General features: G+C 45.5%; 1 protein-coding gene across 2 annotated transcripts in view; it reads right to left on the bottom strand.

The window, feature by feature from the left end:
* The window catches only part of SYNPR (synaptoporin), a 110,877-nt gene that overhangs the window by 19,631 nt on the left and 67,581 nt on the right, over positions 1-23,665 (bottom strand). For both annotated transcript variants that reach the window (XM_075762337.1, XM_075762336.1), the window contains one exon: positions 11,584-11,708. In XM_075762337.1, coding sequence (XP_075618452.1) covers positions 11,584-11,708 — 125 coding nt within the window. The remainder of the gene's footprint in view (positions 1-11,583; positions 11,709-23,665) is intronic.

The following is a 23,665-nucleotide window of genomic DNA, read 5'->3' as shown; positions in this document are numbered from 1 at the left end:
CCAGACCCAGATTTATCTCCTAAGATACTTTCACAGCTCTTCAGAAACATACACTTTTCCTTGCTGTGCAAGCAGAGCATAGCACTCAAAGATGTGCTCCGCTGGGCTTTACAAACCCAAATACCTTCTCAGATTGGGTACTTACACGCTTTGTGGTACAGACTGGTGGCGCTCTGATTACCCTTCACTGAACTATTTTCTTGGGATGAACTGCTTCCTAGTCACTGGAAAGCTTAGCTACTATCTCTGACAGAAGGTAACCCTTGATTATCTTAAGGTCATCAGGTCCATGGAACAATGCAAAGTAGACAGTGCCAGCTGGGGCTAAACCACATCACCTGGAAATGCCACAGGCACATATTTGCATTGCCACATGCACAGCTGTCCAGCATTACCCAGTCCCACCGTGAGATCCTGACTGAACCATAGCTCTGATGTCCCTCCTGCTGCCATTTCCTCTGGACAGACACAGAAATCAGCTTCCAATCTAACAAGCCTCTGTCAGAGCAGAACAAAAGTTTTTATTAGGAGAAAATTCTACAAAAACCTAAACATCTAGAGATATAACATAAGCAATAGAAAGCACAAAGCAAAGGCCTAAAAAAACCAGTCATTGAATCTAGTAAGACCATTTCTGAGAAGCAGGTGTATCAAATCCCAGAGCAGTGCTTTTGCATGGAGCAATGTGGAACTGCTGAGCCCCCTTCCTGCACCCCAACACGCTCTGCTGCTGCTTGCATCAGTTCATAAGACTCGTGTCACATCCAATCCACCTTGCCTACCACAATTAGATGGGCTATGAACTCCACTTAAAATTAATCCAAATTCTTGGACACCACCTGATATTCAGCCAGAACCACCTGAAAGCATAAATCCTTCGCCCTGTGAGAAGCAGGGTTCACATACAGTTTAATCTAGGTCTATAAACCCTGAAAGCAGCAATTTCACATCCAAGACCAGCTGCAATAAATGCAAGAACAATTACAGAAGATGCAGCAATGTTTATTCATTTGTATTGTATTTTAACTATAGTTTTCTCAAGTATGTTGTCCTAAGGTACTTAAAGCAATCAAATTAAGTCCTCTGTAGAGTTTTACGGCATGACTTCAATAAAACTCCCAGTCAAAATATTTTCATCGAGGTACATGTGAAATCCTTTTCTCGGGGAGCCCGTGGGCTCACTCGCAGGTTGAGCAGCACACAGGGCAGGAGCCCAGGCAGACGCGTGGGACTGCTGATTGACCTGCGGACAAACTGCCAGCACCTTCACACTGAGTAACCCACGAAGCGTCACTTCTAGGAGTCCAGACAGGACAGTGAGAAGTACCTCACTGAGTGGGGCTATGCTGGATGGGGTTGGATGCCCACCCTCTCCAGAGTCTATTGAATAAGTAGAAATATTGCATTAAACTCTTGGCAAATAAATTCATGTAGAAGCCAGGTGTGAGAGGAGACCAAAGACATGCTACGTATCCACTTCCCTACAGTCCTGGGGAAACCTTCAGGGCTGCTGCACAGCAAATGCACATTTGGGAGCAGGGAAAAGGGGAAGGACGAGTGTTTGATTGTCCCCTAGCTGGGTCACCACACGCCATCTGGGGTAGGGGATCCAATGCCAAACAAAGCAAAGCCGAAGGGTTTCTGCTTTGGTTGCTTCTGTATTGGCACCATGAAAACGTGCAAAAAGAAATTTGCAAGGGAAGTTGTAAAACGCTTGACTTTTAGAAAAAGCCTTTGTGGCAGGCACAGATAAAACACCATCACTGCACAATACTGCAGAGACTATTAATGAATATATATTAAAAATTCAAATTGTGAAAACGCTGCATATATTAACAAATCCAAAAGTGACTTCCACTTTAAGAACAAATTCTGGCTAAAGTATTAATGAAAATTTTCTGGCAAATACAGACTCTATGAAGCAAAATAAACCAGTATGGATCAATACCATCCAAATTCATCAAGAATCCAATTAGTTTTGGGTGCCAGAAGAAGAGCTTCTACAATTTAACAAAGATGTAAGCAGCAGCATTCTCCCTTCTCTACAGACACCATCTTCAGAAAAGTTGCTACCACTTTCCTTCCCATTTACTCCCCAGCCAGCTGTGTGCCCACAAGCTCTGTGTTCATGCAATGTTTGTGCATGGACATTCGTGAGAGAAGACAACAACTGACCAGTCTGAAGAGCTGCTAGGCAAGCCTCCTCTATGGCCCCAGTTCAGCGTTCAAGGATGTGTTTGCTTCAAGTTTTAAGGTATTAAAAACTACAAAGTAGAAGCTGGAGAACACTGAGTATAGCAGCAACTGAGAAGACCTCAACATCTGAAAAAGTCATCTTGTCTGCAAAGCTACTGCCCCGTGACAAGCCTGCTGGCTGGAGCAACAGCTTCTCCCTGGTTGTGCAACAGACCGGGGACTTCACAGTTTTACAAATATTGGCAGCCAGACCTCCTTCTCTGACCTACTCAAGCAGTGTATCATTGTGCACGGCCCAACACACCAACAGCAAATGAATGAGCAAAGACTTTTCCACTCATGTAGCCACCCTTGGGCTGTGGCTTCTTGGCTGCGTACAAAATAGTTTGGCACAGAAGCTAAGCCATTCAGATCAGCTAGCAAATTGTGGGGGCGGTGGATGATCTCTTCCTTCATATGACAGTGCATCAGCTGTGCTAAGGACCACATGCACTGCAGATCAGCCTCAAAGAAGTTGAAGATGTGGCTGTATCAGATACCTAGTGGTTTTCTATAGATCTCATGCAGGAACAAAGCATCAAGTCACTGGCAGCATCTCCCAGTCCATCACTGCTGGGAAAAGGGTACTTGTATTTCTCCACAGTTCAAACAAAAGTGCAAACTGCCAGTAATAACCACGCTTTGGCCAAATTGCCAATCTTGAAGATTTCTACAAAGTTGGTTTTGAAGACTAATTGGGGTCAGGAAGAGGCACTCAAAACTAGAAAAGCCACAAAGTCATCCTTATTTTTATCTGTTTTAATCAGACCAGCAATGATTTCAAACTCACTGACAACAGAAATTAAATTCTACAGTGTGCTCACAGCCAGCCACTACTGCAGACCATGGCTTGTCCAAGTTCAAAAGCACAGACATTTTCTCCCATTCTACTATCCTCTTAGTGTAAAAAATTAAAATATCCCACATAACTTGCAGGAACAGAGAGAAAAAACAAAAACAGTATTCCCAGAGCCAGTGTGGTCCTTGAAGACCCGTGGACACTGAAGAACACCGATTTGCAGATTTTAATTACTTCAGTAGTTTTGTAGCCACGCACAAGTAAACAAAAATCACATCAGGGCTCTGACTAATGGCATTCACTCTCTAATAATAACTAGAGCTGGTTACAAAAGTGTGAAATATTCTTTCCTAATAAAAACTATGTTCATTCAAATCTGAAAAGAAATATATTTATTCTGCAGACCTGAATCACCTTTTCCCTGGCCCAGGAGACCATGTAAGAGCAAACAGCTCTAAGCCAATAGGTCATTGACTACAGCGCTCAGCTGGGCTATGCAAAATCCATGTTCAGGTTGCTTATGGACTTGCTTGGGTACAAAGACTTGATCAAGGTGTCTGATGCCTCCACTTCCAGTGAAGCCATGTGCTGGGGCCAAACTTTAAATAGCTCAGAAAGTTCTTGCATTCATATCACCATGGAATAAAATTTTTACTATGTTTCCAGTGGAAAAAGACTTTAAAAAATATAGCTGCAATTTTCTGGACAGCCCTATAAATTATCAGAATGTACAAATCACAGCTAAAAAATAACACATATATTTCCCAGTTAAATACACATCTTAATGCTTCAGTCTGCTTTGCATTGTTACATCACATTAAACATAGAATTTTGTGAAGGTGTCACAATTAGAGATATCCATATTCTGAAGGATTTATTTCCTGAATTTTGCTCAGCAGGATGCAACATTAGGCTCCTCACTCACATAATTTTCAGTTTCCACTAACAGTAGTTAAAACCTAGAAGTCCTTGTTAGGCAAACCTATTCAACAAGAGGCCACAATTAGGTACAAGAAGCACTGCTGAGACCAGGGTTTGAAACTGTTGTGGAAGATAAAACCATGACCAAGCCCTTCGTGCCCATCCTAAAGAGCCAGTTTATATAATCAGAGTATCGATGAAAACGTCCAGCTTCACCAATGTATTGTTGAATGCCTTTCCTTGTCAGTTCAGTGCTAGATGAGGTGGTCTGTTTGGCAAGAAAAGGGACTAAATTGATGCATCTTTCCTGGACCAACTGATGTCAGAGCCAGAAGGGACCATTGCAACCACACAGCTTGTGCTCTTCACTGCTGAACTTCACCCAACCATCCCTGCAACTCCTGTTTGTGCAAAAGCACAGCTTTTCAAAAGGCACCAAGTTTTGATTTAAGGAGTTCCAGGATGTAGATTTCTCCATTCATTAAGCTGGAACGGGTCATGCAGAGTTTAACCAGTGCCTCTCACCTTCCCAGGAGCTCTGCCAAGTCCACCTGGGAACTGGGACATCTACATTTTGGCACAGAGCATGCCTGAACTAATGCAACTTCTGCTGGCTTGCCTTTGCTTCCGTCTACCCACAGAAGCATTACGAGGCCATAATTTACCTTTGCAGAAGGGGCATCTTCTGTGTAATGAAGACATGCAAAATAAAACATGAACCTTAGGGAGTTTAACTAACTAGATGACTTTATTCCTTCCTATCTCCTGCCCTCAACTGTTCTGGCAGTCCAAGGCAGCTGGGAGGAGAGCCTGCCATAACTGCCTGAAAGTCAGCGTTGCAGGCAACTACTTAGTTTAAAGACTTCCTATTTATCAGCAGCTCCTGGTCTGCCAGCTGTAATTTATAACCTTTTGGCCAAAATGTTTTCCACTGAATTCTAAAGGAAGATTTACTGCAAATGGATAACAAAAAAAGAAAGCTAGTACACTCTGGCACAGAAGTATGTTAATATTAACAGAGGCTTTTTCCAAAGAAAGATAGTTGCAAAGCACAAAGATACTTTTTTTCTTAATTATCATCTGTGGCTTCTAAGTAGACAATTTAGATCTGGCTGTCATATTCCAAATGAAAGACTAGCCTACCCATGGCATGCAGATGAGGCATAGACTTTAAAGGATGCTCAATGAGAATGTCTTTATTCAAATGAGATGCTTAGAGAGTGAATGAAGAGCTCCCATAAAATACAATTTCCTTTTCTATCACAAGCAAGGATTACTTCCAGGCAGCTTTACTAGCACACTGGAACAATACTAATAGGTTATTTAAAATAAAAGGGAAAACATTTGTTTTGCTCACTGCTGTGACAAAGATGTGCACAGACATATCTTTTCATCAGGCTCTCATGTTAGCACCACCAGGCAATCCCAGTCTGTCCCACTAGTAACTATGGCTCAATTCTCCTAACACCTACGCACATACTTACCTTAACCATTGGCTTAGGTGAGACTGTTTAAAATTTAATCATGTGATCCTCTCGGCCAATGTTTTCCAAGTAGCTTGCAGGATGAATGCCACAAGAAAAGGCAAGATATACTGCAAACAAATTCCCATGCAGCATTTAACTTGGGGATACGCTATGTATGTAGCTGGGCTAAAGCACCTTTGAAAGCTAACGGCAAAGAGATTTTAGTTCAGGATCTGCCTCAAGACTTAACAGACAGCACACTTACGGGATTGTATTGAAATGCTCCTCCCTTCCCATGGCACTGCAGACCTGTGCAGCCCAACCCCTCCGCTCCCGGTGCTCACCCCTGCCACCAGCCCTGTGCAGCATCACCCCACAGCCAGGCTTGAGCAAAGCATTCCTCCCTTGGTCAGGACAGGGATTTGCAGAAGTGAGATAACCACAAAGCAACAGGTGATGATATTAGCAGATAACATCCCTGGCTGGCAGTGTGCTGCCTGTCTGCACAGCACAGCATCATGAGAGCACTTCTGCTATGCAAAGTTTCATTTAAATCAGTAGCTGAAGCCCAAACATTTCAGTGCAACTCTGCCAGTTACAAGAAAAACATTAAGTCTGTGACATGAACAATTATGTAGCAAAAAATCTTCAGTACAGACTCAGTAAGTCAAGCCTGACAACTCAGCTGACAAACAAAAAAATTTGCTTTAGGAGGACTGGTTAAAAAGCACCTTAAAACAATGAATATCAGCAACAAATATGTGCACAGTAGCTGTCTATTCAACCACTTACTATCAAAGTAAGACAAATGAATAGCAAAGTAAATGATAAAAACGTTGCTGGAATCCAAAAATAATAGAAATAAACAAATAGGACCTTCACCAGGACCCTTATTACAGAAAAAATATTGCTTCAGGGCACTTGGATGAGTGACAAATCTAATCTGAAAGGGTGATGGACTGTGAGAGTAAAAAATCATTCCAAGATGCTGATTCCCCCTCACACACTCAAAGAATCATTACTGGGGTGAGGGTCAAGTTGATGAACACCCTAATGTGTGCCAAATTTGGAATAGATTCTGTACCAAGCACAGATCCTAATGCTGAGAAAAACTGCTAGTGCAGAACCAGAGAAGTCTTTTCCATATTTGAACTTGAGTGATTAGCATACTTATCTGTACTTCCTCGCTTCTTCCTTTTCAAAGGGCAAATGAATCCAGGTCCAGAATTAAACTGGGGAGAGAATGCTATTCTGGCAGAAATGAGAACCAACCACCTTGTGCCAGGGTTCATTGGGGGAATTTTTTTGTGCTCCACAAGTTCCTGCTGCCAGAGTTACAACAGCAGTATGATAATGCAGGAGCCAAGCACAACTATCATCTTACCAGACCTTTAAACTAATATTAATTCTTTCTTGATTTTTTAAACTGTATCCTTCAAACTCCCCATCCACTGGAACTAATAATTTGTCTTGAATTCATTTCCATTGTTTGCTGGAGACTTTCGCAACTTGTAAGTTGGGGCTGAGAAAAATCTCATTAAAAGGGTATGAAGATGCTCCTTGGTTTGCAGGAGCATCTGGAGCTACCTGCTGTGGAGTACAATGCTTCTTCAGTACAGTCAGGACTTGCCTGGGGCTATGTGAATCACTGGTTTGAAGTCAGCTTGGAAATCGGTATGTTTTAATCACACATCCCCAGACCCCATCAGCACTGGTTTTGCCCTCCTGCATCCTGCCTTTCTTTAAGGTGATGGGCCCCAGCAGCACATGGTCACAAGTGCCTTCCCTTTCAGTCTGGAAAACTCCCTGTTCTAGTCTTGCTTTAATGGGAACATTTTCAGGCTCCTTCAATCTAATTTCCAAAACATCCAAGTCCTCTTGCTTTGCCAAGCAGTCCTGTTGAGCTTTACAATTTTGTTTACTTGCTTAAAGCTCTTGACACTTAGTGATCAACTAGCTAAGGTCTAGCAGTTCAGCTTCTAGAAGAAAACAAAACTTCAAGCTCATAGCAACAGGAATGAAAGCAGCTGAGAGACAGCTGCATGGGTTGCTTTATTCCAAGTCATGCTGGAAGCCACAGCTCAAAAAGCAGCACTCAGGTATTCACCTGCTTAAGTGCCACTGCTGACAGCCACAACAGTACTGCAATGTCAGATGCTCAGCAGATCTCTCCTTCCACCTACACCTCCCCCAGCTGTCAGCCAATAATCAGAACACTGAAGGCATTTGAAAAGAAAATGCCACCTGAATATGGACTTATTAAGACCTGGATGCAAGACAGCTGGTGGGAAACTCATCCTACCTATACAAAGCCTACATGTCCATGCAGGCAGATAAGCTTCAGAATCACAGTCTTGATGAGGGAGCCTGAACTTAAAAGGTGTCTGCTTTTTCCAAAGGTATCAGCTGCTCCAATATGAAATACTACCTGCCCAACTAAGCTCACGTCTGTTTTTAGAGCATCCCCTCTCCATTCTGTGAAATGAGCGTTGGAGAACAGCAGAAAGAGCAAATTCATGAGGAAGTCACAGGAATATTTAGATTAAACAGTAAAATGACACCAAATTCCACAGGTAGCACCAGGCCAGATTTTCCAGGCACATATCTGCTACCCCACATAGTCTGTACATTTTTGGAAACTTTCTGCAGGTTTGCATGCAAAGCTCCAAATTGCATAGAAAGTTAGCATCTTCATGCTTCTCCCAGAACACCAGCTGGCTAAGTGTCACCTCCCTTCTCACCTGCAAATTACAGGTATATTTCCTGCACATGGGTCAGGGCAATCCCAAACACAACTACAGGCTGGGCAGAGAATGGATTGAGAGCAGCCCTGAGAAGGACTTGGGAGTGTTGGTTGATGATCAATATAACCCAGCAATGCATGCTTGCAGCCCAGAAAGCCAACCATATCCTGGGCTGCATCAAAAGTGTGACCAGCAGGTCAAGAGAGGTGATTCTGCCCCTCTACTCTGCTCTCATGAGACCCCACCTGGAGTACTGCATCCAGCTCTGCAGTCCCCACTACAAGAAGGACATGGACCTGTTGGAGCAAGTCCAGAGGAGGCCATGAAGATGACAAGAGGGCTGGAGCATCTCTCCTATGAAGACAGGCTGAGTCAGGGCTGGTTAGCCTGGAGAGGAGAAGGCTCCGGGGAGAACTTATAGCACCTTCTAGTACCTGAAGGGGCCTACAAGAAAGCTGGAAAAGGACTGTTGTGTTGGTTTTGCGTGGCAAGGTTTTGGTAGCGGGGGGGCTACAGGGGTGGCTTCTGTGAGAAGCTGCTAGAAGCTTCCCCTGTGTCTGACAGAGCCAATGCCAGCCGGCTCCAAGACGGACCCGCCGCTGGCCAAGGCCAAGCCAATCAGCGCCTCTGGGATAACATATTTAAGAAAGACAAAAACAGTTAGAGAGCGCTTTTGCAGCCAGAGAGAGGAGGGAGAAGATGTAAGAACATCTGCAGACACCAAGGTCAGTGAAGAAGGAGGGGGAGGAGGTGCTCCAGGCGCCGGAGCAAGATTCCCCTGCAGCCCGTGGTGAAGACCATGGTGAAGCAGGCTGTTCCCCTGCAGCCCATGGAGGGAGGATGAGGGGGTGTAGAGATTCCACCTGCAGCCCGTGGAGGACCCCACGCTGGAGCAGGTGGAGACACCTGAAGGAGGCTGTGACCCCGTGGGAAGCCCGCGTTGGAGCAAGCTCCTGGCAGGACCTGTGGATCCGTGGAGAGAGGAGCCCACGCCAGAGCAGGTTTGCTGACAGGACTTGTGACCCCGTGGGGGACCCACGCTGGAGCAGTTTGCTCCTGAAGGTCTGCACCCCGTGGAGGAGACTCACGTTGGAGAAGGCCGTGAAGGACTGTCTCCCATGAGAGGGACTCCATGCTGGAGCAGGGGAATGATGAGAGGAGTCCTCCCCCTGAGGATGAAGAAGCGGCAGAAACACCGTGTGATGAACTGACCGTAACCCCCACTCCCCGTCCCCCTGTGCCGCTGGGGGGGGCGGAGGTTGAAGCCGGGAGTGAAGTTGAGCCCGGGAAGATGGGAGGGGTGGGGGGAGGTGTTTTTAAGATTTGGCTTTATTTCTCATTCCTCTACTCTGTTTTGCTTAGTAATAAATAAGATGAATTCCCTCTCTAAGTTCGGTCTGTTTTGCTCATGATGATAATTAGAGAATGATCTCTCCCTGTCCTTATCTCGACCCGTACGTTTTCTTTCATTATACCTTTTCTCCCCTGTCTAATGAAAGAGGGCAGTGATAGAGCGGCTCTGGTGGGCACCTGGCCCTCAGCCAGGGTCAACCCACCACAACTGTTTACAAGGGCATGGAGTGATAGGACAAGGGGTAATGGCCTTAAGCTGAAGGAGGGTAGATTTAGATTAGATATTAGGAAGAAATTGTTCCCTGTGAGGGTGGTGAGGCACTGGCACAGGTTGCCCAGAGAAGCTGTGGATGTCCCATCCCTGGAAGTGTCCAAGGCCAGGTTGGATGGGGCTTTGGGCAACCTGGGCTAGTGGAGGGTGTGCCTGCCCATGGCAGGGGGGTTGGAACTAGATGGGGTTTAAGGTCCCTTCCAACCCAAACTGTTCTATGATTCATGTGGCCAGCCATCCCACTGTACATGCCATGCACCCAATCTTCAGGTGCAGGCTCCTCCTGATATCCCAGTGCTCCAAGCACTCCTAGCCACAGCTGGGAGCCACATAGACAGTTCAAGGGCCAGCTACAGCCTCAGTTGCATCATTTCTGCAAATAAACCCTATTTTGCATCATCTTTCCAACATGTTGGAATGCTACAGTTACCCAGCAATATTTCCAGTTTCCTAATAAGCAAGACTGTGGGACATTGCAGATCCAGCCACATCCTTCCAAAAGCAATGGTTGACATGCCTGGTAAATCACCAGGAGATACTTACTGGCTACATCTCTGTTTTATAAACTTTATATATAAAGTACTATTTTATAATGATGCAAATTAAAAGCACTTTACTGTAGGTTGTATTCTGTAACAAATGCTAGAGAAATGACCTATTTGGAAGAAAATCACATTACAAGTTCACATAACTCAATTTTCACAATCTCTCATGCATACTAACTAGAAATGAAAGAAAATGCAGACAAGTTCAAGACAAAAACCCCTACACATTTGTAATACCAGGCAATGTGCCTCTTTGGAGTAATAAACGTGTGTCAAGGAAGAACAACAGTTCAAGGAATCAAATTCAGTTTCCACTGTTTGAAAGATGCTGTATTTTAGAACACGTTAAAGTAGATGCTATTACCTCTGGTCTGTGCATAGCAATCATAAGCACAACAGCATGTGATTTCCCAAGGAAGCAAGATAATTTGAGTCATAGTGTACTAGGCTTGAGATTGGATTATGCATTCTTTTCTTAATCATCTCAATTCCTTAAAGAAATCACTTATACAGAAGTGAAAGGTTTCTAGAGTGGACTTGACATCTTTAAAGAGAAGACTGGATGTTCTTTTGAAACAGGATCCTAAATGGCATGAACGTTTATATATATATATTTAATCTAACTACAGCTTTCAGACATACTTAAACAAAATAAAATGTTTTCCTAAGTCACTAGGTCCCAAGGTTCAAGTATTCTGGCACCAAGAGATGCAGACAGGCAATTAGTAGAATTTTCAAAAGCATTTCAAAATTCTAGTTCAAACTTGTTTTGTCTTTTGCTTCCCCTTCCCCACAGAGTGGCTCTTCCAGGTCCTTGCTACTCCTCCAGTGATTGGGAATCCTCCCTCATTTGCAGCTTAGTTAATGGCCACATCACAGTTAATGGCTACTTTATCCCCTTTTTTCCTTGGGCTGATGAATTTTTGTTCTTTTTCCTTGCCTACCACTTTCCACCCCGGAGCTGTCCTGACATTATGGGGCTCACCATGTCCACAACTTCTGTCCTCTTCACTGAGCTCCCATTCCCCAGCAGTGCCCACTGCCCCATCCATACCAGCTGTAGCCAAATTCATTCCTCCTGAACACCCAGAGCCTAAACAACATCGTGAGGAGAATTCAGGAGCCCCAGATTGGCGCTTCTAGCAAAAGCTGCTAGAAATAATGGAAAACCCCACTGAAAATGGGCTTCACGTTAGCCCCCAATGCCTGCCTCCCTGCAAACAAACCGCCACGAACCAAACCGGGTTACCTGAAGGGGTAGGCAAAGGCTATGTCAATGTTGAGGTCACTCTCTGACTTGTTTGCACAGTCCACACTGAGGCGCAGTCCTCCAGAGTACCCACCGCATGTTGCAAATGCAAAGATTGCAAAAAGCTGTCAAAAACAAACAACAGTTTTATTTTATTTCGTTTCAGCAACCACCACAAGCAAATCCACGCAGCAGCTCTCGCTGCAGCACTGGCCCCCTCGGATCAGGTTATCCATCACTCCGTGCTTTCAAAGCATTGCCAGATTACTCCTGCACCCTTCCCAAAAGCCGATACAAAGAACCACAAAACTTGAAGGTCTGTTGCCACACACAGACAGAAACATCACCATTTGTCTGTGCCAGACATCTCAGCCATTTGCTCCTGTCTCAAACCCCATTTGGAATTCACAGCCCAGGCTGTGGGATTTAAATCATCCCACTGACAGGCAAACTTGGACAAGAGAAGGGTGAATATTGACTGACCGTAATGAGTCAGTCTTAACCCAAATACAACACTGGCAGAAATATTTATAAGGAGCAACCAGGAGTAGCAATAGTAGACCAAGAGAGTTCATGTGCACACCATGCCATTCCATAGCAATACACAGAATTGTGCTGCCCCTCTTCCATTTCTTGTATGACTTGGAACAAATACAATAGTTAATTCTTTTTCCTAAATCACTACCATAACCCAAGATAGAGGTGCACTCAGCAAAACAGAAAAAATCAAGACTTCAGATAAGCTCAGGCAAACAAGACAGGAACAAAGAGCTTGGGTGGTTCTGATGCAAATCCATATCACATCTTAATTGTCCAGGAGAAAAAGCTAAAGGAGGGAGTGTGCAGGCCAGAGAGACACATCAGCATTTATATCAGGGGGTCAGATAGAACAACTGGAAACAGGCATGGATGTCTTAAAACATCATCGAGGTAGGCTTCCTTGGAAGACACCGAGTGTAAGCAGAGACAGCTTATTTATGCACTTGTAATTTAAATTAAAGGACAAGCTAGATTTTGTTGATCATATCACTATAGATCTGAAGTAGCTCCATCAGCTTTAGCAGTTACTCTAAGATCTACAGTTTGGCAGATATGGAAAATGACAAGTAAACCCCTGATCCCAGTCACAATTAAATAAGCTAAAAGTCAGCAACCCAGAGGAAACAAACAGTGCACGCATCTGGAAAAGAAAACATGTTCTTGGACACTGAAAAATTACACAGCAAGCAGATGTAATAGCAAAATAAAGGACTGAATGATTCAGTAAAAGCAATACGGGAATATAATAGAAAAAAATAGGTCTATTTTTTCTATTTTAGACCTATCCTTCCTGCACAAAGCTCTGCAAAACATGCCATTAATCTGAGTTCTCCCACTTCACAGCATGAGCAAAGCCAGGCATTTCAGCAGCCTCCTTGGACTTCAGCTTTGCATATGCATCTTTTCCCGAGACACTGCCAGGTTACAGGGGCAAGTCCTGAGCACTGGGGCAGGGAGGACCTCCCCGGCTGCAAAGTGATGTGCTGAGCACAATGGAGCGCAGAGAATAACAGGAGAATAATGCAAGTTCCCACCCTGCTACTCACTTCCAATATGACCAGGGCATATCACCAACGATAGATTTGCAAAGGTATTTACATGCCCAACAATAAGGAAAGTTGATAAAAACTTTGATTGAATCAGCTCTTCATGCTGAGCTCACTGAAAAGAGGAAACCTGAGCTTTACTGTGAATTGACTTGTTAAATATATGCCATGAAATAAGTGTTTCTACTATAACTTGACTAGTGTTCCTTCATCTTAAATGAGACGCTTTCTCTGTAAATACAAGAGGTTTCTGCCATTACATGTAGCACAGCTCTGAAAATTAGTATTAATCATCTCAGTTTAATTTGCGAGGTGATGTCAGAAAACAATATATTAAGAAGAACAGGAGGAATTAGTGCTGACCTGCTTTCTGGCCTAATTAATGTAGTTGCAAACGCAAGTGTTTTACAGATGCACAGGGAGTCACAAAGATTAATGCAGCGATAAATAGAGAGGCAACTGAAGGGCTGCAGTGCAAGACAGACCTGCCATAAAGGAAGAGCCATCATCTCTCAGCTGCAGCTCTCTGCATGGTGACAGACAGAGGAAAGATATGCAATTGAAATACATCTCCTTTAATCAAGTATTGAAAATCAGTATGTACATGTGCTGATGTATTTAATCACCAAGGCCACAGTGCCATGCCCAAAAACACTGCTCAGGCTGTTATACCTCAAAAAGAATCTCCTCCAGAGTTCCTAGTTTTACCTCTCCTCTGCTGAGAGCATCTTTGATGCACTTAGGCACCTGAAATCTCAATTCCTCAGACAGTTTACTCACCCTTTAGTGCCATGTTCAGCTTTTAACCAGATGCTTTCACTCACTCAGCAAACCCTTCGGCCTCCTTCCTCTCCAGCCACAACCCACCAGGGCTGCCCACGCAGTTTCCATCCTTACTCAGCAGATGCTCTGCTACAACCACCCAAGCAGCATCCACAAGGCAGGTGGGGAAAGAGAGAAGAAACCAGCTGGGGATTTTTATACCGAACTTCAGCAAGGGCTCAGCCAACCTGAGCTTGGCTCTCTGCTGTGGCTGGATCAGATGCTGCTAACGGCTGGGATCACCCAGCTGCCAGTAACGCCGGGCTGGTTCCCACAGCTGCGTGCAGAGGCCTTGCAGCACCTTTTGGAAGCATATTTATGTTTTGCATTGCAGGAGAGCAGGGTGAGGGCTGTCAATCTCTGGTATTTCCCTGGAGTGTCTTGGCTAAGTAGCAGGCATAACTCTCCTCTTGCCCAGGCAAACTTCTCCTCCTACCTCTGTGTTTTTCCTTTTTTTTTTCTTCTCCCAAGTTTTGCTGCTTTATGTTGTCAGTGGAGTGCCTGGTGCATTAAGCCAAGATTTACTCGTTGTGTTTTGTGCACGCTGTAATTCTGTGGCAGTTGCAGGAATGCTGTAAACACCGCTGTATTTTATTATAGCAGGATTTGTGTAAATGGCAGTTGTAAACCCCGTAATGGGAGCTTTATGGGCCAGATTCAATAAAACCTCCATCTGTGAGATAATTTTATTGAATCTGGCCTCTCCGAAATTGAAAAGTTTATGGAGAAAGGGAAAGCGTTTCCCTACGTTCCTATTTACTCTTTGCCTATAAATCCACACTCAGCACTAGCCCCATCTGCAGTGTGCATGCATATCGCTTTTCCCCTTCATATTCGATAAATCTCCACAGCACGCGGTTACCTCTGGTTATCGCACGGCTGCTGCCTCTCAAGGCTCAGCCCCGACAGCCAGTGCTGCGCCTGCCTTCCCCGGAAAAGCGGCAGCCGGGAGAAACACTGTGCCCTTGAGGCAACAAATCTTTGTTGCTGTAGCTGTGCCGGGCTGCTCCTGCCCACTGGCATGGGAGCAGGGCAAAACGCAGCCATCCCCTGCGCACCCCGTCCCTCCCGTGACAGTGGGTGTTGCCCTGTGCTGGCCTGACGATGATGCAATGGGAGGTCGGTGCCTTCACATCCACCTGGATCCTTGCAGGGAAATGGAAAATGCCTGTCCTCAGCCTGGATCAATGGTCCATGGTCGATGTGGGATCACACCCCAAGCAAGCATCGCACTCGTTCCATGTGCACTACCGAAGCAGTTACCAGCCCACCTGATGAGGCCATAGACCGAAGGGAGGAGGAAGAGGAAGGAACATTATTTGAGCTCCCTGGCACGGACCAGAGCAATGCACATCTCCTGTGTCCAGTCCAGCCTGGCTGGAAGATGACCCTTCTTCCACATGGTTTCAGACACATCCCCTGCTCCTGTTATGGGATATTCCCTCTATGACCTTGTAGCCTTGACCTGCACTATTGGTATATTTTTGTAAGGAAATCAGGTAAATCCGATAGTCTAACTTAATCAACAGAAATTATATTTATTATGGTACTGTGCAATAATAAACAGCCTTCACTGTCAAGTCAGATTAGCACGTTTTAAAGATCAGTCGGCTCCTTAGCACATTGAGAAAAAATAGCGATATGATTTCCAGCAGAGCATGTGCTTCTCACACCAGCTCAGGCAGACAACGGTTCATCAGCTGAATTACAGGATCAGCTGGAAGCCCTCCTTCTTCTGATGCCAGGCTTCAACGCAATGGCAATGGATCCCCTAATTCAGTATTCAGGAGCTGTTATTTATCCTGACTTCAGACTCAAGGCTGGTCCCCTCGTTTCCCAGCCCAGCTGTCCTCGGTGGCCGGGGGCTCGGGGCGTGCGGTGCCCTGGGGGAGCTGACGTCCCAGCTGTGCATTAGACAGTTGGCAGTGCCTCGGCACGCGACCTCGGACATCACTCATCCCGCTGCGGAAAGGAAAAATGGGATGATTTCCCATCGCTTCTCCACGTTTGGCTTTCCAACAATTCCCCTCAACGCCTGCTGAGCGACAGGCTTGCTGTGTGCACCAGAAGAAGGCAGAACGGTTCCTGACAAGGCGAGTTAAAAGGCTTATGTAGAGCATGTTACAGCTAAAACATCCCGTTAGGAAGATAACACTGTCATTTAAAATTGATGAAACTTTTATATAAGCCACTTGCTTTTCCCAGGAGCACGTCTGCCCCGAGCAGCAGACTTTGGCAGCTTGCTGGCAGATGATTTGGAGCTGCCCTGGGCATGCACCCCAAATCCCCCACCAGTGCAAAGAGGAGATCCCCACTCTGCTGAGGGCTCCTTGGCCACTTCTCCAGGATGGTGAGATCTTACAAAGAAACTGTGTTGGTCTCGCCTGGAGCTGTGCTGGCCAAAGACAGGCTGTAAGGGACATGCAGCTCACTACGTGGGTTGGCCTTCAACGCTTTCACTCGGGGCTGAGCGAGGAAAATGGGAACGAACCTGCTGGACACTTTGCTGGAGAGCCCCCCCCAACCCCTCACTCCTGCCCTAAAAATAGAAAGCCAAGGAGAACTCCTGACACTGTTAAGGAGCAACGTGAAATATTTGAACTGCCTAGTCTTTATTAGTCATTTTACATGTTCAAAGTGTTTTACAAAGACCTATTTTTCTGGCATCATTTCTGGATGTAAGACTTCTCTTTGTCCAGATCGCCGTAATAAAGAGACTGCAAAATGTTTGCCAAATGTTATATTGCTTTACGCTTTCTCCTGCTCACGGTGGCCAGTGGTATGCGTGAGAGCGGGGAGGGAGCGTGCTGCTCCGAGGGCCCCCGAGACATCCCCCCCGCAGCCAGTATCGCTCACCCAGCAGCGTGTCTCCTTAAACTGAGATTATTTATTTATAGAGCAGAACCAGTAATTGAACATTATTATTAAGACTGTAAAGGGAAGGTTTGAAGGCACTAAATGACTGTACGGGAAAACATTTACTGCAGAGCTGATGGCCCAAAATATGTCACCAGTGAAGGATTAGGAAGCACTCTCTCCTCCAGGTCTCTGCCTGTTTCTTTTTTAAAATCTGGCATTTTTCCTGTGCAGATCTGAGTTGCAGACTTCCTGGAATCACTTCTCCTACATACAAGCCTTTGTGCACTGGAGATTATCAGATTATTGACTTTGGGATTCCTAATTATATCAACTTGACTGGTTGATGAATTGGAGGTGGATAGCATCGCAGCCGACGCAGTGCTGGGGGGGTAGGTGATGACTAGCAGGAGTCATTTTCCTCCAACAGCTATACAGGGAGAAAGCTGAAATATATTCTGCTCCTGCTGAGAAATAAACCCTAAAGCAATTGTTCACTAATTGCTGGGATTTAGTGTGCCCCCTTACAAATAAACAGCAGCACTGCAAAGAGCGGACCTGTGCCTGCCCAGACCTGGTCTGCACGGAGGAGAAAGCCCAAGGATAACGGAGCACCTTGGAGTTTGGGGCTTGAAGAACCACACATCCCCCATCTGGGGAACGCTGTATGTCTGCCCAAACATCGAACCCAGCAGTGCCTCAGTTTTAGCACACTGCTGAAGGACCACTCAAACGACTGTCTCACACCAGGAGGCCACTCACAGACCTTGGGCACCTTCAGGATGTGGTGGCAGCTGGGAAACGACTTTTGGTGTCACCATGCTGGAGCTGGGCACGTACAACCTGTCCAGATCTCACGCAAAGCACCTCACAGCTTTCACTTGGCTATCAGACTTAACGTTTCTAGTGTCTTCTGAAAGGGGAATGCAAATGCAGCCTCAGTGGTGTCGGCAGAAAATCTTTGCATCGACAATTTCGTTTGGCTTTACACTGAGCTAAGCGAATGAGGCCCTTTCTCATGCGTGCGGTGTGGCCAGGAAGGCTTTTGCTGGAAAACACCGCGTCCTCCAGCCCCCGAGACCAGCAGGACCCACACAGCACGAGCTGCCATGTCCCCAGCCAGTGCCACCCACTTGGAGGAGACCGACCCACTGCAAGATCTTCCCACTTGGCTGGGGGCTTCGCGGGGGCATTTGCAGCAGCAAACCTCTGTTTTGCATTTTAGGGCACCCCACAGACACAGCCCTCAATGCCACCGGCTGGATGGAAAGACCTGACCCTGCAGCAGGCAGGAACCCCGCAGCATCCTCTGTTTACAGCACAGCGTTTCATTTAATGCTTCACATTTTTTTAAATGACAAAAAATACTTAATTTGATTCTTAATGGAAAGATTTATGGAAATGAAATTGGGGTATTTTTAGTGAGTAAAGATCATGTTATAATAATTTGGTTCTACAATACTTTAATCCCAAGGAGACAATTTTCTTTCTTTTTCTTTGAAGAAAACCTTTATCTTTTTTATTCATCTTTCATCGATTATTCTAAAAATCCCATTTAGCTCCACCACATAATGGTATAGTAGTCTTTTCTCATTATATTTTAATAGAATAAAACCCAACTGTATATGAGAGGATTACATAGCCATTCGTTGAGGTAAAGAACATTGTTCCTCCAGATGGTCAGACAGAATCTGTGTAATACCTTTCCTATTTATTAAGTTCAAAATGTAATGCAAGCTGATAAGATGTGTTTCATCCAGTATTTAATGGGTCAGCCATAAAGTTGAAAGCTAATGCTAAGGTTGGCAGCATGCATGGAAGAGTTAACAGGCAGAAAATAAAGATGTATCTAGACCGTCTCTTCTTGGACTCAGTGAAATGAATAAGTTGTCAGAGGACAAAGCTACTTACACAAGTGGGGCAGAGACACTAAGCTCTTCCAGCCCCTCTAACCATTTGTCAAAGGTTTGAGATAACCGAAGATATTTCCAAGGACCTGAGGTTTGGGGTTTTTTTGTTTATTTATTGTATAAATTGCTTTCTGTATGTGGCCATTGACAGATTGGCAACAAGTCTTCCATGAAACAAAATACACCGATACTTGCTGCAGACAGAATTAGCAGTACCTGGGGTAATTACTGGGTGTACACCGCTTCGTTTGGGATGTATCACAGAGCGGTAGTTTCACCGCGCTTACAGCCTGCAGCCCTTTTCCCCCTGAGCTGTAGAGCAGTCTGGAAGTTACAGCTCTTCTCTGCAGTCTCCACAACTCCACATTTGTACCCTCTTCTTTTAAGGACGTGGGAGCACAAGTTGGACAGATTTGTTTAGATTTGTACATATATGATCCCTGAATAACTCATGTTGTGACATATATCACTTCAGCAGAGACATGCGCTACTTTTTGGGCCTGAAAGCTTTTCCAGTCCTAGACTGCTAGCAAAAAAAGACAACCGTGATGTCTCTATCAGGTTCTACATTGCGACAGTGCCCAGAGCATCGGAGGTGCCAGCTCAAGAGAGCAGCCACCCCTGGGCTGTGTCCCCTTCCTCTTGTCCATGCCAGCTGTCCCCCCACGTGCCCACATCGTCTCATGAGGTGCTTTGGCATCAACCACGTGTGACCACCATAGGCAAAAACCCAAGGAAATCCATGGTCAGCTAAAGGAGAGGTTTTCTAACAGGTCATATTAATTCTTATTTTATTAACAGGTAAAGTTCAGCAACCCAGCAAACACTCAGGTTCATGCATAAATGTAATTCTGTTCCTGCTCCCTATTGAAAACACAGGTTTTGTACAGGGTGATTATATGGGATTTATTGTGTAACAAGTGTAAACATTTAATTATAAAATAAAAAAGGTTGGATGGCTGCTCGTTTCCTTGCTTGCTTGGTGGGTTTAAAAGCATCTGGGTTTAAACTGGCCCACAATATAACATAAATGCACACAGAGCGTGCCCTAAGTTATTAAGTAGGATTTACTCCCTCTAATAAACACAGGGATTTACATTACAGCTGAGTGACATCCACACATGGGAAGCACTCTGCGAAGGGAAAGTGCCCCTAAACTTAATGTCACTAAAACCTTGATGGTTGATACAGCCTTAGGGGCTCAACAACAGTCAAGACTACACCATATCTCCTCTGCTGCAGTGCTGGATGGCAGGAGACTGCAAACCCAGCTTGCAAATGCAGTATGTACATGGTGCACATACTGACTGCCCCAGGCTGGGGCTGGGATAAGTCATCTCTCCCAGCTGGGGAGCCCAACCCCATCCCCAGCTCTCCCAGCATCAGCACCAGGCACCACCAGGAAGGTTGAGGGCCCTGGCAGCACTATCTGATGGCTGCTGTAATCACTTCCTTATCTAATTTGGTCTTTGTTCTTCCCATTAGCTTCAGCTCCTCTTTCCCAGCACTACCTGGTGGACCTGGGCTCTGGTGGAGCATTTTCCTGCTCTGATGACAGATGCACACAGCAGAAACGAGAGGTGAGAGCGCTCATCTGACCAGAAAATGCTCCGACAGCTCGGTCCCCGCAGCGCGGCACGGCATGGGGGCTGCAACAAAACCCTCCCTGGTCAGCACCGACTGAAACTGGTTATTACAGGAAAGGCTCCTGTCCTTCAATCACGCTGTATTATTTATGACCTAATGATTGCCGATTGACTAGCAGGGATTATGCGTTCTCTAAGATGTTTCTGGGTGAATGAAAGGGCATTAACCTCATTATTATCTCGTCCATGCTCATCAGAGGCCATTAGTAGCTTCCTCTCAGCTCCCCGTGCTGCTGTGTGCTACTATTTGGTGTCATCTGCTGCCTGTCCACCCGCCTGCCCCACAGGCATGCCTGCCTGCATTTGCCTCTGTCTTCTTTCTCAAGCAGATTTAAGGAAATAGGTGAAAATTATTTTGCTTGGGAAGGAATCCAGAAAACCCTTGGGATTAATAATCTGGCACAACAGCTTTTCCCTGTGAGGATTTGAGAGTGCTTTCAAATTGCTATGCAATGAGACCTCCAAACCCTTCTTACACACCCAGCAGCACTCTTTCAGATGATGTTTGGCCATTTTTTCCCGTTTTTTTCTGTTCTACAATGTCCATACAAGCAGGACCACTGAGAACCAAGGCTCTGCTTTTGGAAAAGAATGGCTGGTTTTCTAGGCAGTGTGGCTACAAAGCCCTCCAGGAACCAGCCAGCCCTGGCCACTGAGGCCCATTAGAGGTGTCTGTCATTAATCTGACCATCACAGATGTCCTCTTCTTGCTCCAGACCGAGCCTCGTCATGGCACCTTTTACAGCGGAGAATGGCTCGAGCCCTCTGTACCAGAGCTCTGTCTGGCATCCCATGCAGGTGGGACCCAAACGTGGGATCTGTTGGCTCATCTCAAACCAGTTTTGGATGGAAAATTCCACTGGAGCTTGCTCCGACCTCAGCACCCGCCTCCGTGCAAAAGGCTGGAAGAAGAATTTGCTTCTGGCTAACTATCAGCCCACATGGTAAAAATAATTTCTTTTCTAATAATTAAAATGATGGGCTATAAATGAACGTTTGCTTTGCTGAGCTCTGGGAATTCACAGGGAACATTTTGAGCAAGAACCATTTTTAAATTAAAACCTCCCTTTCCTCTTCCTTTCCACCACTCCTCTGTCCCCAGAGATTGCATTGCCCTCCTTCTCTACACGTAGTCATAAAAAGCAACACCTAAACACAAACATTTTTATGAAATGCTAATGACAGTGTCCTTAAATTGAAATTAAATAAAATATTCCTTATCTCACTAGTTCTTGACACACTTCATCTGGACAGCTTAAGCTGTCATGTTTCCTCTACATCCTCCCCCTTACTGTGCTCCTCCACATCTCTTGCCTATGTCTTACTCTTTTCATGCCCTTTCATTCACATTCCCTGAAATCTGCAGCCATACCTGCTTCTAAACACAAAAAAGATAACAACAACAAAAAAAAAAAGCAGAACAACTTGGCAAAGATCTTGCCTGAATGTTCTCTATTTATTTCCTTCGTAGTTCAAAATACTTAATTCTGAAATAACCAAGCGTCCTTTCCTTTCTCTCAACTGCTAGCAGCTGCTGTACATCTTCTGTGCCACTTCCCAAGGTACTTCAAATCCTCCCAGACCCCAGAAAAAAGCATGCCCTCATACAAAACCGATAATGCATCAATATGTTTTTCGCTGTTGCAATCTTTATACTTGCAGTGCTGGAGATGATTATCTAGCTTTTTTTATCTGTAGATTCAGGTCTATGGAATAAAACCGGGGCCAATAAAATAAGGAAGTGAAGAAAACACAAGCAGAATGAAAAAAGCAATTGAACATGCTATAAATTCAGAATCAGGTGAAAGCTAATTATGGCCATGCTCACTAAAAAGACGAGGACACAGCGAGGGAGATAGACTTATTAATTATTTGTGTTATGATAGCACTTAGAAGCCCCAATCCTTTATCTGGGACTAGCTGTGCTATACATGGCAAACACTCAAATACATCTTTGGGTAATTGCACACAGTTTTAAAGAAAATGTGCAAATGCTCTGTTCTTTTCACCTTCAGTGGTTTCTGGTTTGTTAATGCTGTTAAAGGAGTCCGAGTTCACCATCAGTCATTCTGAGCAGCTCGTGGGATTGTCTCATGGGTCCAAAACCAAATAATTCAGCATCAGGGGAGCCTCCACCCGTAGCTGGATTGGGCAAATCACAGCAAACCCCCCAAAATGGGCACGAGATATATCCATCACTATCCCCATCCCCTGGCATGGGGGACAGAGCGCTTGCTGTTGCCAACAGGGATGTTTCATCCTCATTGACTCTGTGCAAGTTTGATTGCTTTTCTAATTAAGACACATTTTATGGTAATCTACCGAGCCCTTAGACTAAATCACTCAGTTAATCTGTTGTTAGTGCCCATATGTTTACAGCTTTCCAGCCTGCTGCAGCATATTTGCTTTGCCACAGCGCCGAAGAAGTTTAGTGACAGATGAGCCGCTGCGCAGCCATTCAGGTGGGGCAGAGCCCTTCCACCAGCCTGCACACGGCACGGACAGACGGACGGACAGCCCTGGCACCCGGCGGTTTGGAGAGGAGAGGAAAGGTGCAGCACTGCAGATATACACTCCTGCCGATCACCTGTCTCTTCCCCTGTCTCTTACAGAAGGGCGCAGCACATCTTTCTCATTTTCTTTTCTTTTTTTCTTTTTCTTGTTCTTTTTTTTTTTTTTCTTTTTTTTCTCCAGAATAAGAGGTAGTACATGACAGGGGAGGAAGGCTGAAGAGTTTCACAGTATTGTCATGTCTCTGGCCCCAGAGCTCACTTACCAAGGAGTTTCACTGCAGGTTCAAGGGCTCCGAGTAGCCCTTTGAGTGAAGGGCAACAATCTCATTTGCAAACTGAGGACAGGCAGTCAGACCCTCCATCTGCACTGGACACTGAATTAGATAAAAACTGAGAAAGCGCTCCACAGTTCTGCTCCCGCTGACCCTGCAAGCCTGGGCAGGAGTGTGTGTCCTCAGCCCCAACCTCGCCTGCAGCCTAGACACACCGATGGGTCCCTTCCAACTTCTTCAGGGCTGGCACTATGCCACTGCACGCCCTGGCGAGGAGCTAAATCTCTCCTTCGGGCTTGCCTGGGCTCTCTAGCAACCCTACATCCCGCGTACGGACACACGTGTGCTGTGCTGGCAGGCAGCAGCTTCATCTCCTCATCTTACATCAGGCTGCCCACGCCGGCTCTAGACGAAGGATGGGCTGAACAGGGACGTGGCTCTCGCCTGTCCCCAGTCCACGGCTCTCCTCACGCCCTC

The sequence above is a fragment of the Balearica regulorum genome, chromosome 10 (genome assembly GCF_011004875.1).
Source record: "Balearica regulorum gibbericeps isolate bBalReg1 chromosome 10, bBalReg1.pri, whole genome shotgun sequence".
Taxonomy (NCBI): domain Eukaryota; kingdom Metazoa; phylum Chordata; class Aves; order Gruiformes; family Gruidae; genus Balearica; species Balearica regulorum.
Note: the sequence above shows the minus strand (reverse complement) of the source record. Positions and strands in the feature narration are given on the sequence as shown.